At 37.2% G+C, this 14,656-nt stretch overlaps 1 protein-coding gene across 2 annotated transcripts in view; it reads left to right on the forward strand.

Annotated features, from left to right (window-relative positions):
• The window catches only part of GRIN2A (glutamate ionotropic receptor NMDA type subunit 2A), a 193,950-nt gene that overhangs the window by 125,208 nt on the left and 54,086 nt on the right, over positions 1–14,656 (forward strand). For both annotated transcript variants that reach the window (XM_056338121.1, XM_056338122.1), the window contains exons 6-9: positions 7,690–7,895; positions 9,331–9,499; positions 9,624–9,777; positions 14,411–14,536. In XM_056338121.1, the coding sequence (XP_056194096.1) occupies positions 7,690–7,895; positions 9,331–9,499; positions 9,624–9,777; positions 14,411–14,536 (655 nt within the window). The remainder of the gene's footprint in view (positions 1–7,689; positions 7,896–9,330; positions 9,500–9,623; positions 9,778–14,410; positions 14,537–14,656) is intronic.

Below are 14,656 nucleotides of genomic sequence, written 5' to 3' on the forward strand. Positions count from 1 at the left end.
ATATGAGAGTTTGCAGCAAATTTTGAAAACTTCAAAGTCTTTAAATCAATGTCTTCAAACCACACAGGACTGTAAACCACTCCCTATTAATAAGACATGAAAGTGCTCACATCATATTTTGTCATTGAAATTCAGAATGCCATTGTGAAATAAGGGTCTTGGGAAACACGAGTTGACACGCAGGTCTACAGCAGAACGTGTGCAACAGGCACTGTTTCTGGAGGAAGGATTTTGCTTTTGTGCATTGTTCTGCAGCTGCCTTTTATTGCTAGCCCAACAAACTCAATTTATGCTTTCCAGTTATTGACTTTAAAACTTGCCAGAGTATCTCTTCCTTGTAAGTGGAATAATATGATGAAATAAAAGTAAAAAATATTTTTTCCTATAAAGCAAGATGAGTTAGATTTTGTATTTGCTTAGCATTGTTTTCTTTACAGAAGTGAGACAGCTCAAAAAGTATGTTTGCAATACGTGTGTGTGTAATGTAGAAATAATACCCCTGAAAATTTTTCTCTTTTCAAAGGTTCAATTGGCTAGACCTGGGAGTGCATTTAGTAGCTGTGTTGTAATGTAACATTTTTTCTTACAAAAAGATGATGGCTGTGTATTGCGTACAGTTCCCATCTGCTGGGAAGAGGGTGATAGGACCAAGTTATTTGTTTGTTTTCTGTGAGATATGCCAATGTGACAGACTTCCTTTTCGTGCCAGCATTGGCATGCAAGGGAGAACATACTCTGCTCTTTTCTCTCTCTGCTCAGGATCTGGCCTTGCCCTTTTTCTCTGATTCGATGTCTCTGTGAGGGTGTGTGATTAGGATTGTGTCAATCATTGTTGTGTTATTTAAAACCTGCTTTAGGGTGCAGTGGGAGAGGGGTCTCCCTGAGGTACAACCATGTGTAAAGACAAAGTTGTCTGTCTTTCTTGGGCTGGCTGTATTTATCTGGCTGTTACACAGAAACACAGCAAATACTTCATTATCACTCTCCTTGCCTGCAATCTTCAAAAGATAAAAAGGCATGGGTGAGCTGGCCAACCCATGGATGTGACACAGTGAGTTTGTAAGGTGCTTTAGATAGTGGTGGATAAGTTGAGGATCCTATGATTGCTAATGCAGTCCGACATCAAACAAGCTCTTTGTGCTCTCAGCTATTTTCTGATTTCCTTCCTGTATCCTGTAGAGATTAAACCAAAGGGAATATTCCAGAGTGCATATGGAGATGGAGAAAATAGGAAAGAATGTACAAGTTCAAAAGAAATTCAAAGGTATACGTATCATTGCAAGTCCATACTTGAAGTTGAGTTTTGCACCTACAATAGTGAATCAAGGGCTTGATTCAGTATTGAAACTGTATTTTTTTCTGAGAGTCCCAGTCTTTTGGCCATAAATAAGGATTTCTATAATTTGGGCTAGGATGCTTTCCAAAAACTATTTTATTGCCCTTTTTTCAAGTGAGGGCCATCTTCTGTTTTTCTCTGGGATCAAGGCCACATCATTATCTGTCTAACTAGGAATGACAGAAATTGATCATAAATTCCTTTTTCTGTGTGTGTGTGTGTGGCATTTCCACACAGTACAGTTGAAGTATTTGCATGCAGTTTTTCACAGTTCCATAATGAAGCATGTCTGCTTTTTCTGAGCATTATCCTCAGCTTGAACTTTCTTTTTTAAAAGTGTTTGTTTTACAAATACACAGTACTGTGTTTATTATGTTAACATCTTTCTCGATGCAGTTTTACCTTCCCCCTCCATTTTTGAATCTATCAATGCAGATATTCCATTCTATCTGCTGAGAATAAGCTCATTTTCACTTTTAATTTCTCTAGTAATATTAATTGGGTTCTTAGGAGGTCTAAGCAGGAGACCTCTCTTTATAGAGATACTTTTGTGCTCTTTGCACTCTAAGCATGCTATTCTCTTCTCCATTCCTCAACTTGCTATAGACTGTAACTAAATGTAGTTAATTGGGTTTAAGGTTGGAGCATAAATCAAATTTTCAGACCTGTCTTTGAACTGTTCAGTAGTTTCAGCTTTCAAGTCGTGTAATCCAGAAGTCCAAATGTTCCTCCTCTACTTTATTTAATGCTCTATTAAATGGCTGTCGTTCTAAAAAAAGTCATGTTACCTAAATGAAAAAGAGATTTTACAGAACACATTTTACAAAAATAGCTATATTTTTCCTGTGTTCTATGTGTGCCTAGAGGTACTGAAGAAATGATTCCTCAGCACAGGAGATTTTGAAAGAGCAAACGGTTGCAGGTGAAGACAACTTTGTGTTACATCAAAATGGGGATTGGTGGGAAACTTAAATATACTTTCTCTTCAAGGAAAGAGGAAAGGAATAGGTCAGGAAAGGGATGCAGGTAAGACTGAGCAGACTGCCCTGATTCAGCTACAGCTAAATTCCCCATCATTAGGGAGTGACTACACCAAGTATAAATGTTTTATCTTATATTGGCTTTATCTTAAATTCAGCATCACTGGGTGTCATGGTTAGCCCCAGCTAGTAACTAAGTACCATGCAGCTGCTTGCTCACTTCACCTGCCCCAACCCCCTGAAGGATGGGGGGGAGAATTGTGAACAAGGTAAAACCTGAGGGTTGACATAAGAACAACTTAATCATTAAAATAAAATTAAATAGTAAAAAAAGAGAAACCAATAATAATAATAATGATAATTATATTGAAAAAGAGGGAGAAGGGGGAGAGGAATAAAATCCTAAGGGAAGGGTGGCAGAAAACAAGCGATGCACAGTGCAGCTGCCCACCGCCCGCTGACCGATGCCCAGCGATCAGCAGGCCCTGGCCAGCTCCCCCCAGTTTATATACTGACCCTGAAGTCATATGGTATGGAATAGCCCTTTGGCCAGCTCCCTTCATCCATCCTGGCTGTGTCACCTCCCAGTTTCTTGTGCCCCTCCAGCCTGCTTGCTGGCAGGGCTTGAGAAACTGGAAAGTCCTTCACTTAGAAACAAACTTCTGTTGCCAGCGTTATTCTCACACCAAATCCGAACCACAGCACTGCACCAGCTACTAAGAGGAAAATTAACTCTGTCCCAGGTGAAACCAGGCCACTGGGCCTGCCACACCAACTCAGACCTGAGACTCCTCGTGACGCAGTTGGGATGCCTCTGCCTGCCTGCGGCGGATGCGCTGTGCTTTCAGCAAGGTCTCTGGGGCAGTGGTCCTGCTTCCAGGAGCTGGGGAAATGGTTACCCTGACCCACACAAAATTTTTAAATCTTAAAAGCTTCCATTGCGTTTCAGACTTTCAAATTTTAACATCTTTTTCTTTATGAATCAGTATCTAAACCAAACAAAATAGTACATCGGTGTAGTTGAAATTCACCTCAAATTTATCTCTACATATTCTGTTAAATTAACATGTATTTCTGGATAGCACATCCAGAAATGTCTTGATGAAAACAAATTTATTTATGTTTGCAAGCTACTTCAAACAGGGCTTTTATGTCTTAAGCAGTAAAAAGCCCACTTTCTGAACTGTTTTCCTTCAAGTAATTAGGATAATGGAAATTGTCTTTAGAAAAGTTCTCTTCTGCCCATCTCCCACCCTATCAAAATGTAATTTTGGCATCCTGGCTGGCAGGCCTGTGCAGTATGTTAACTCCCTGTTGTCCTCTGGCTACCCTCTTTCAAGCAGCGATGGCTTGAAGACTAAAAAGCTTCTGAATGGCAATGAGTTCCCTTGAGACTGATCAAGTACAGGTAGGAAGTTTTAGGCCACAGATGGAAAAAATAATATTCCTCGCTGTAGTGATAACATTTCCACAGTAGAGGCAATGTGTTTCTATGCTACATGGGAGTTTACCACTATTTTATTTTTGTGGACTTGTTAGTTTTCGGAAGACTGGCTATGGAAATTGTTTCTGGTCTCTGATGGGTATGCAGAGTCACAGTTCACTAGGGTTTTGTATTGCAGGTTTGTAGTTTCACCTGCAAATCAGTGTGTTCTAGTGTTCAAATCATTTGCCAGTAAAATTATAAAATGTTGCATTAAGAATATCTGCATCAGGGATACCAATATTAGTAGGTAAGCCTGCAATGTAAACGCAAATCTCTTCTACCTCAGATCTAGGTGCTTAGGCTTGGTGGGAGGATGCCATGTTCACTTCAGTTCATCAGTAGCTGCAGCAATCACAAAGTAGCACACTGAAAATGAGTGCTGCAAAACACTGGAGGCAATCGAATTTTGAAACTGTCCAGACTGGTAAACTACTTCACCGTAAAATGGTTTATTCAAATGTTACTGGTATCTCCTACCAAGAGCAGCAACTGAACTTTTCGTATTCTACTTTTCATATTTTACATGTGAACTTTTTCATATTCTACAGCATGTGTAATGACCTTCACAGGCAAAACCAGGACTCAGCACGCTTTTTTTAACTCAGATATTTTGCTTTGATGTCATAGGTAAGCTGCTCTAACAGTGTTGCACAGGGACTTAACATTTGTGTTTGCACGCAAATCTTACACTTCATAAGCAGACCTCTTCATAATGTTCTGAAATACAATGAGTACATGTAGTTGTTATAATTTGTTGGTTTTTTCCCCTAAGCATTTGGAGATTTTGAAGGCATTCAAAAGAGATATTGACTGGATCTAGTACTAGATCTGACTTCCATAAGTGACATAAATGCTGATTCTGCAGGACACCTACATACAGATGCAATTGCATAAATTCTCTTTATTATGACGGGGACCTACTCGTGTTTTAATTTTCCTTAACCTACACCTTTTCTGTGTCATTTCAGCCCTTCACCCTGTAAACAAGGGATACTATCAATTGCACAAGGATGTTGAAAGAACTAGATAATATATGAAGATATAAAAAAAATGTGTAAATAATTAACACCATTCCTATTCTTAATAACAAAGCTAAAAGGCTTTAAATACAAATATAAAAATCCTCCCTTATTTTGACCACATGCTTTAATTGTATAAAAGTAAATTCTTACCCTCCACTTAAAAGAAAAAAGTGTTTTGATCATTCAGCACTGTATCAGAATGATAGAAGTGTAACATGTCATCTCCGACAGTATAGCTATTATAAAATAAAAATGCCAAATAAACATGGAAACTGTTCGCTTTTGAGTCCAGCATCAGAGCAAATCCAATGACTGTGCGCTAACCATTCATTAATTCTGACAAATCCAACAGAAACATTTCCCAAACAAAAGGGGTGACCTACAGGTTCTTTCTAATTACTACCCTTCCTCATTCACCTTTCTTAGCCCACCAGGGAGGATTTTTCAGAGCTTTTTCTGCCTTTTGCTTTTCTACCATTCTTCAGGAAATTGATACCTTCCTCTTGTACTTTTTTTCACTGTGCTTTCTGACACTGTGCGTTACTCATTGTACTGGTGGTAGCAGCGGTGACCTGCAATGCACTTGCAATTTGTGCACCACAAAGTGCAGATGAACTCCCTGTGACACCCTGGGACTGCACTAGTATTCCTCTTTGGACAGAGAGGTAGGGATGCCCCTAAGACCCGAAACAAGAGCTTAATTTTTAATTTATTTTTTTTTTAAATAAGGCTACAAGGAGTGAATGTTGACATGAATCCATTGAAGGCAACAGATGAAAGATTTTGGACCTAACTGTAGAGATTCAAAAAACACATTATGCTTCCATACAGATACAATTACCAAAAGAAATTAGCATTTCCCGAAATTCATCTAAAAATATGACTGATTATATCTTCCTCAGAACAATAACATGGCAGTTACTCCAGCTGTGTATGAAAGAGTTTCATGATTTCTCTTTTAAAAGCATCAGAACAGTTATATTTTTTATAGGATCCAATGAATTCATACTGCTGTTGGTCCATGTGACAGCGATGCAGGTGCAGGGGGTGGCTTGCCGAGGGAAGTGCCTCAGGATCAGGCCGATCCGACGCCTCCCGAATTCTGTGCGGAGTGATTTGGAAAGGCAGGTGCTATCACAGCTACAGTCCTAACACAGAAACGCAGCTGAGCCTCAGGCACGTTTTTTTTTTCTTCTTGCTGGTTGGAATAGGCAGCCGGGCACATTTTCCACTTCTGAAATTCATCGTGTTACTTGGCACATTCCCTGCCTGCCTGAAGTCCTGAGCTGGGTGGAAATCTCCCCATCCCAGATGGCCAACTTCATGGCGTACTTGGGGTATAGATATACATGGCACTGTGTAAGCTAATTCAAACCAGCACACACTCAGCTGTGAATGTGATTATATACTCTAACTTGATGATTAAACTGTTTTTGCAATATAACTGCCTCATACAGAGGTATAGTTGTCTTTCCCTGTGGATGAACTAGTTTTTCTCACAAAGACTGCATCCACCGTGTTTTGGTTAAATTTCATAGAAGACCTGTATGTGTAAATCCTGTGCCCAGTTCCCATTGATTTAGCCGTGAATTCCTAATTCCCTTATGATATTCTGAATCACCCAATTTAAGTGTATAGAGATTTGGTATTTCTGCCTCCTACATTAAAGTTCAGCAAAACGTCTTGACTTATAAACAGGATGGAAAGGAAACTGCAAAGGGCATGTGCTTATATGCTTCCCTAAATAGGAATGAATATAGATCATGTTCTTTGGGAATTTTTGTGATTTGTTTTAAAGTCTTTAGAAGACATAGGGTAGGTGACTTTTTTTGTGCAGTGTTTTTAGGACCCGAGTCTGTCGTTGTACTCTTAATTCCCACCATTTTCCTTGCAAAAGAAATATCTTACCAGTTTCATGATTATGTTATTTGTTTAGCTTAAGCAACTGAAGAATTATTAAAATGGATTAGGTTATAAATTTTGTGGACTGTTAGCTTATTTATATTATCTGTCATTGCTACTTGCATAAAACATGCAATTAGATTTATGATTACAAAGTACTTAAACACAATCTGAGGAAGAAAATGCTAAGAGTTTTCAATTTATTTAAATCCTACGCCTCTTTCTGGTGTTCTGGAAGTGGCAAGAGGTGTGTGTTAGTTTTGAAGGGACAATTTATAATAGTAAATAAATAGACAATTTTAATGTAAAGTGGGGTACACTTTCTTAAACTCCCTCAACAGCTGGCACTAAATAGAGCAGAATAAAATACATTATTTATAATAAGAACTAAATCTTGCACAATTAAATTGTGTTTACTAAGAATGTGTTTGGCCTGGCTCAGGTGCAATGGAAGCCTAGGTAAAGGCTTTCCCAATGTTTTTTCAAATTATAAGAATAGAAAATTCTTCTCTTTTATGAAGATACAGAAATAATATTATGATACCTTGGTTATCCTACTGGGGTGGGTGGGTGTGGTTAGTTTTCTTTTTCTTATTTTTGAGATCCATTTTCTTATTACTGCAAATCAGTCCTGATTACTAATGGAGTATCTGGTTGCTGTTCTGGCTCAAATGGGAATGATGCATGTCAGACCTCGGTGCAGCTATAGCCAGGGGTAGATAGTGGTAACTGATGTCATCCAGTCTTTATAAAGCTGTTATCTCTTAAAATAACATTTCCTTATTTGTCTTATCACAGTGCATTTTCTTACTTCATACTAAAAAGTTCTAAAGTAATGTGTAACAAAAAACATATCTGTCTTTGTAATTTTCTGTACCTGTATCACAGCACATTTACTATTGGATCTCATTTGTCAAAACTGGGCAAGCAGGTATCAGCAGCTTGTGTATCTTGGTGTTTCAGGTGGGGAAATGGGAAAACAATTCACTGAGCCTGAAGTACTCTGTCTGGCCAAGGTACAGCTCTTTTGCAGACAGCGATCCAGATGATAACCATTTGAGCATTGTCACCCTGGAGGAGGCTCCCTTTGTTGTTGTTGAGGATGTGGATCCTTTGATGGAAAGTTGCCAGAAAAACACTGTGCCATGTCGTAAATTTGTCAAAATTAAGTAAGTAAATACACAGCATTCCTTTTTTTTTTAATTCTGATGCAAAATATATTATCATTAATTCTTTCCTTTGCTTCTTTCGTTGTGTAATTGTTTTCTGATACTTTTCCTCTTGCTTTTTATCTTTGCTTTTCTTTCAGTATTTCATTTCCTCATTTGTTTTCCCTTTCCCACATGGCACGCTCTTGTTTGCACATTTTTCTTTTTATTAAGTTGAAAGGTTCTAGTTATATACACGTAAGTCAAATTGAATTAACAACAAGATAGTAAGTTTATAGTAAATTCGAAGTCAACTAGAATCAGCCCTTTTCAGTCACATGAAAGAAGATTGTGTTCTAAAATAGAATTGTTTTAAGGAGTCCTCTCTGAATTGTTTCCAGTTACGTTGAAATATGCCTGCTTTAATTAGTCTTCAACAATTTAGAGAATGTCTCCTATTGCAAATGTATGTTTATGCTGAAATCTGGTAGAGGAACATAAAATACCACTGTGACATACCATCTACAGAAAATTCCCCTGCTTTGATTGTTCTATGACTTTGGAGCAGTCATTAGAAATCAGTAGAAAATTTTCATTGTGCATTTGTCAGTGGTGTTTCACCCGTTCTGTGCTTCGGTCTACCTATTTATGAACTAAATATAACAACATCTTTTTACTGAGCAGATGTTAGGGAGTATAATGCATGTTTCTGAAGATTTCCAGAGACTGCTAAGTGGTTGTGCACATGCTTCCTGAAATCCAGAGAACCAATTTTTTTTTTTTTTTTACATAACTGTACTTAGTCAAGTTATAAACTAATTTTATTTTAATTTTTAATTCTTTCAAAGGCTGTAAAACATTGTCTTGGCTTCTGAAGATGCTTATACTAAAAAGTTCTAGGGCTTATGAAATAAACATTTCAGAAAAAAAATAAAGATGAGGAAGCCCTCGTCTTCGTACTCAACAGCAGCCTGAAATTCACCTTCTCGAAGCACAGAAAAAGGTGCAGCATCTGTTTTCGGTACAATGAACCGCCGTGCCTTTATATAGCTTACATGTTGGGAGGTTTTCTAATTACTAGATGACGTGTGGTCTTACATCTTGAGAGTAAAAATAATAAATGTTTAATCTAAGCCTAAGAGAGAGATTAGCAAAATGAGACTGTATGTCTTGGTAGAGAAGTGATGTGCACCAGGCTGGATACTGGAGTAAAAAGCATGTCATGCTGGGTCTACATTATCTTCTATTCATCCCTTGTCAAGCAAGTGCATTAGGATTAGTAAGAGCTACAAACACCATATAAAGCACCGTGTGGATTATTTCTCCATTGATTCAGAAAAACATGGTCACTCACAAGTATGACAAAATGTTGTTTCACAGCATGCTGAATCTTGCTGTTGTGATTCTTTGGTTTTGGCAGTAGAAATGTTTATGTCTCTCTCTCCTCTGTTGACAGCAACTCAACGAATGAGGGAACTAATGTAAAGAAGTGCTGCAAAGGGTTCTGCATTGATATCTTGAAGAAGTTGTCTAAAACTGTCAAGTTCACATATGACCTATATTTGGTGACTAATGGGAAACATGGCAAAAAAGTCAATAATGTGTGGAATGGAATGATTGGTGAAGTAAGTTCTGTTAGGTAAAAGAGCTCTTAAGTAAGAACTTAGCGATGTTCGTTTCTAATTCTTTTGGAGAAATGAGATATTCTCTACTGAGTAATGGTGGTGGTGTCTTCTCTTTGTGGATCAGGTGGTATATCATCGTGCTGTTATGGCTGTGGGGTCTCTCACTATTAATGAAGAGCGCTCTGAAGTGGTTGACTTTTCAGTGCCATTTGTTGAGACTGGGATTAGCGTCATGGTGTCACGGAGCAATGGCACAGTTTCACCATCTGCTTTTCTAGGTATGACTCTTTAACCCATCCAGATCTTGTAATTGCATTTTTATAGAGTCGGTTTCAGTGTTCATTAAGTTATATAGTGCATTGACATGTTTCTGTGAGGTTTTGCTTGTTACATTGGGAAGTTTGTACCGTGTTGACGTGCTGATTAACAGGGAAGATAGTGCTGTTGGTTTCAGATGCAGTAAGTAAAAACCAATGAGAATGATTTCAGTATGAACGAGTCCCCCAAAATCTTCAGTTGGGAAAATCACTTCCTCAAAAACTGCTGCTTTGCAAAGTAATTTATACTTGTTTAGCCTGTTATAAATGGTTTCATCTTTTTAACATTCACATTCGCCAAATATTTTCAAAACCCCTTGTAGAAGAGCTAAGAAAAAGATAATTCCTTATGGTTAGGAGAGATCTGACAGCTAATTTGGTAACGGTTACCCCTGGCTTCTGAACACCACTCTGCTGCCCTGGAGAGCTGCTGGGTGCTTTCTCTGTCAAGGTGATTGAACAGTGGAGTTGTGATCAAACAGTTGAACAATGGAGATATAGCAAATAAATGAAAGGCTGGGCAGAAAGGAGGTGGGATATAAATAAATAAAGACTGGTCATCTTTCCTTGTTTGCTTCTTGTTTCAATTGTTTATTTCTCCTTTCATTATTTCCCTCTCCTTCTCTTTCAGTGCTTGTTGTTTACTTCTGTATTTGGTGGTTAGCCTGAATTTACCTGCAGCTGAAAAGAGAATGAGCCATGAGATGGATCAAAAGTACTCAGAATGCTGTTATTTTCCTCATAGTGTGTTTGGTCCCAGTATTTTTAAAGATATTTTGCACAGGAAAACAGTGCTAGTGACACTAAAATTGTTCAAGTGGGAAAAAAATAATAATCGTTATTTTCCAGATATCTTATGGAACAGTTTAATATGTTCAAGTCCATTGGGTCAGCAGTGATGCCATTTTTACATCACAGATTGTATGGTTGCTTTTTAGATTGCTAAGTGTAAGTTCTTCACTTTCACTGAAATCACTTATAGCCATCAAGGAGCAGATTATTGGTGTAGTATCAACTACACATGGGCAAATAATTGGGTTTTCTTGCAGAAGAATCATCATTTAGCCACAGAGCTTATTCTTCATACCTGTTCCATAAAGGAACGTTACAGAGGTGATGCAAATAAGTATAACACAGTGAGTGATCAAACAGCTTCCCAAATGCAGTGATACATAAAGAGATTTTGTGGTTGGTTAATATTTTTTGTTTAACGAATGGAAGACTTTGTAATGAAATTATGGGAGGTTGTACTTTTAATGACAATGTTCAGATAGTGTCTCTTCATTTCTATAAGTCATTGACTTCTAAAGTTGATGTTTTAAATTGCAGTTGCAGCATGTTGAAATGATCATTTGAAATATAAGTGCTGAAAAAGGTACTGCAAGTGCAGTTGATTTTTACTGTGGATTCTGCTTACCTCTTAAAAAACCCACTTACAGCTACCATCAAAGGAGAGGCTGCTTTTGCATTTCGCACAACAGTTCTTAGATTTCTGAAATGCATTTAATGTTATTAGTGTAGCTGGACGTACATATAATTAAAAAAGTAAAAATAACCCCTTCTTGTAAATCTCTATAGAATAGCATTACTTTTGAAGAAATCTGATATACTGCACTAGTAAATCAAGTCTGTGCTCTCAGAAGCATGTTCTGATTTTCTAGACATAGATGGAACTGCCACTTTACTGGAACTGACTGTGTATTTCAATGTGTGCATAGTAGTAAGATGCTTTGCCATGCAAAATACTATCAGGCGAATAACTGAGTTTATTCACAGACTGATTTTGTTTCAGTTAAGTGAATGTCTAAGAATAGCATCATCTGACATAATTGTTTAAAAAAAATATTTAATATCTGTCCAAAACCAGTATATATATATTTTTAAATAGCACTTGATTACAGTTCATGAAATATCTGGTCTTCTGATTTGTTACTACAAATGTAGAGAAGTACAGGATTTTGTCTGACCTAGATATTCCGCTCAGCAATTGTGTCCAGTAGGTCTAAGCAACTGATGGGGCCAGCCTCTTCCTCGTTAGCTACTGTGTTCTGATTCTGACATGGGTGTCTTCATCAAATGAGCGTTTTATCCACATTGAAACATTTTCATATTGTACTAAAACTCATATATATTAGATGCACAAATAATTTTTTTAAAGATTTTGTGGTGGTTTGATTCAACTTTGTTTAAAAAACCAAACAAAATAAAAGAAAGCTCAAATCCATATGGCTGTGTTTTTAAAAGGGGAAGAGTTCATAGGTGAGGTCAGTTTTCTTTTTTTGAGGCACTGGTAGAATAGGAAGCCTATGCCCCTATTTTTAATTGTTCGAGTATTGGTTTTGTTGGTGAGAGGTAAAACTTGACATTAGTGGAGTAAGACATCTCTTCCGTTGCTTGATATTCTCCATCACCAATCATTTGAAGCGTACTAGCAAGTCATATATTAGTATTTTTCTGCCTTATTATACCTTTATTGAAAAATCTTATATAAACTGCTGCTTGCCTGAGGGAAGTTCTCTTTCTGTCCTTTGAGAATCAAAAAACAGTGCTGAATTTGTAATTTCATCTCTAATATGACAGGAAGATCAACGTTGTTATTCAATTGATTTTGTACTTTTTCAATCTTTTTCAATCTTTTTCGATCTATTTTAAATAGCTTTTATTTTCCTATTGCTTCTTCTAATCCTCCACCTTATTACCAGACTGCTTAAATTATTAAAGTGTTCTGCTTAAACTGTTTATAGCTCACTTTTTCATATCAGCTTGTTTTGCCCTTTGCCTTATTTAGGTTTTGAAAAATTACCATCACCGTTTCTACACTGTTGCTTTTATCAGTTTTTAGCAGCCTTACTTTCTTCTGTGAGAATTCTGTCAAAATTGTATGATAGTTTTATGTGAATTCCAATTTAATCCAGGTAATATGTGAATTCATACAATATTTGTTACTAACTGTATATACACAGTGTCCTTTACCTGTCTGCATGAGTGGATCTTCTCTGCCTTTTAAGAATTCTATTACTTTGCTAACTTACTACTCTCTTCCAAACAAATAATTGTAGTAATTGACAAAACTTTATAACCTCTCTGAAAAATAAAATAATAAAACAACCCCCTCAAAACTGTTCCTTAACTTTTATTCTAAAACAAAAAATGAACAGTTTGGCTTAAAATTTCCCTGCTTTGCCTTTTCAGTTCACATCCAAAATCACCAGTGGGGCTATTTGGAATTTGTTCTTGGTTCCAAATATTTGAAGAAATTGTAGCAAAGGCAAATGATCTCATGAGTTTTCCACGCCTGGGCCCAAATTATTACACTTTGTTCTTGTTCTGGGTGAATCACTCGTGCTAACGGACGAGGTTCAGATGGGGCTGTTGGTCTTAGCACACCTCAGGTCTCACTCACAATCATTTCCTGCGATGAAGGAAGAATTTTCCGTGGTGCAAGTCTTAATTTAAATTCAAAGAATGAAGAAGTTATGATGGAGGAGCCTCTTGGGCTTTCAAAAACAGGCGAAGCATTGGAACACACTAATTTTGTTTAATTTTGAGTGCTTCTTGATTCTGTCCTAATCTGAAATAGTGTACTAAGGGTTTTTTTCCTCACATGTCAGAGCATGTTCTCACTTGCGTTAGCTACCAAAATTAGGATATAAAATGCACCCAAATAAGCTGACCTAATAAAGAGATACTAGTTTGCCATGCAAAACCTTTTTTTACATCTATCACTATACCATGACAGCTACCACAAGGACTCCTGAAATTTGTGATGGGGCAAGACGATACCTACGAACCTTGTGTTACTGCATGCTATTACCATATCCATTGGTGCTTAGCCTGGTAATTAGAACTGCTTTCAGTTTTCTGTTCCAAGGTATTTCTTTTACTTAATCATGGTTTGTCTGTCTTTCAAACTGATATTGTTTTCCATAAAAAAACACTTTTGATTTCAGAAATTTGCTTCCAGATGAGAATGAGACTTTCAAAAGGATGTCTTTGCAAATTGGTAAAAACATCTTCATTGCAGGTAGATGAAAGTGAACAGAGAGAGAGAGAAAAAATTCTGAAACAAAAAAAAATAGTTTGAAAGCAAGTATTTAGCCTTTTTTCCCTAACATTTTTTGTTGAATACAAAACGAGAGAGAAGTCTACTTCACTGAATTACCAAATGTATTAAACATATGCTTAATTACTTTTGCTCTGCAGAAACACAGTGGTAATGGTTGGACCATTCTGTTGATAAATGCATGTAAGATAGGACAGGTAGTAATGGGCTACCTGACTGGAGACTGAATAAACAGCAGGTCAAATCAAGCATTTGCCACTCAGCATCCGTGAAGGCTTTGTCGAAGAGAAGTGTGCAGCCTTTGGTCTTGAATTGAAACTTACTTTTAAGATTTTGACTTTATGAATCTTGTGTGTATACACAAACAGCAGTTCTTTATATATTGCTACTTAGTTACTTGCTAGCATTTTGGTTGGTAAAAGCAGATGTAAAGAAAGCTGCTGGGCTTGCCTAGCCAAAGACATTAGAATCCTTCTGCTGCAACTGGTTTAATGAACTGTGTTTCTGTTTCTTTTGTCTGTTTTGCTGCAGAGCCTTTTAGTGCTTCTGTCTGGGTGATGATGTTTGTGATGCTTCTCATTGTGTCTGCCATGGCTGTCTTTATATTTGAGTACTTTAGTCCTGTAGGATATAACAGGAACTTAGCACAAGGGAGAGGTAAGCTTTGCATTTTACACAACTCTAGAACTATAAAAAAAAATGTATTTCCCATCCCTTGCCCACCATCTTTTAAAATAAACGTAAAGTCAGAATGAAACACTAAAAGCAGCTACAAAA

The sequence above is a fragment of the Falco biarmicus genome, chromosome 4 (genome assembly GCF_023638135.1).
Source record: "Falco biarmicus isolate bFalBia1 chromosome 4, bFalBia1.pri, whole genome shotgun sequence".
Lineage (NCBI taxonomy): Eukaryota > Metazoa > Chordata > Aves > Falconiformes > Falconidae > Falco > Falco biarmicus.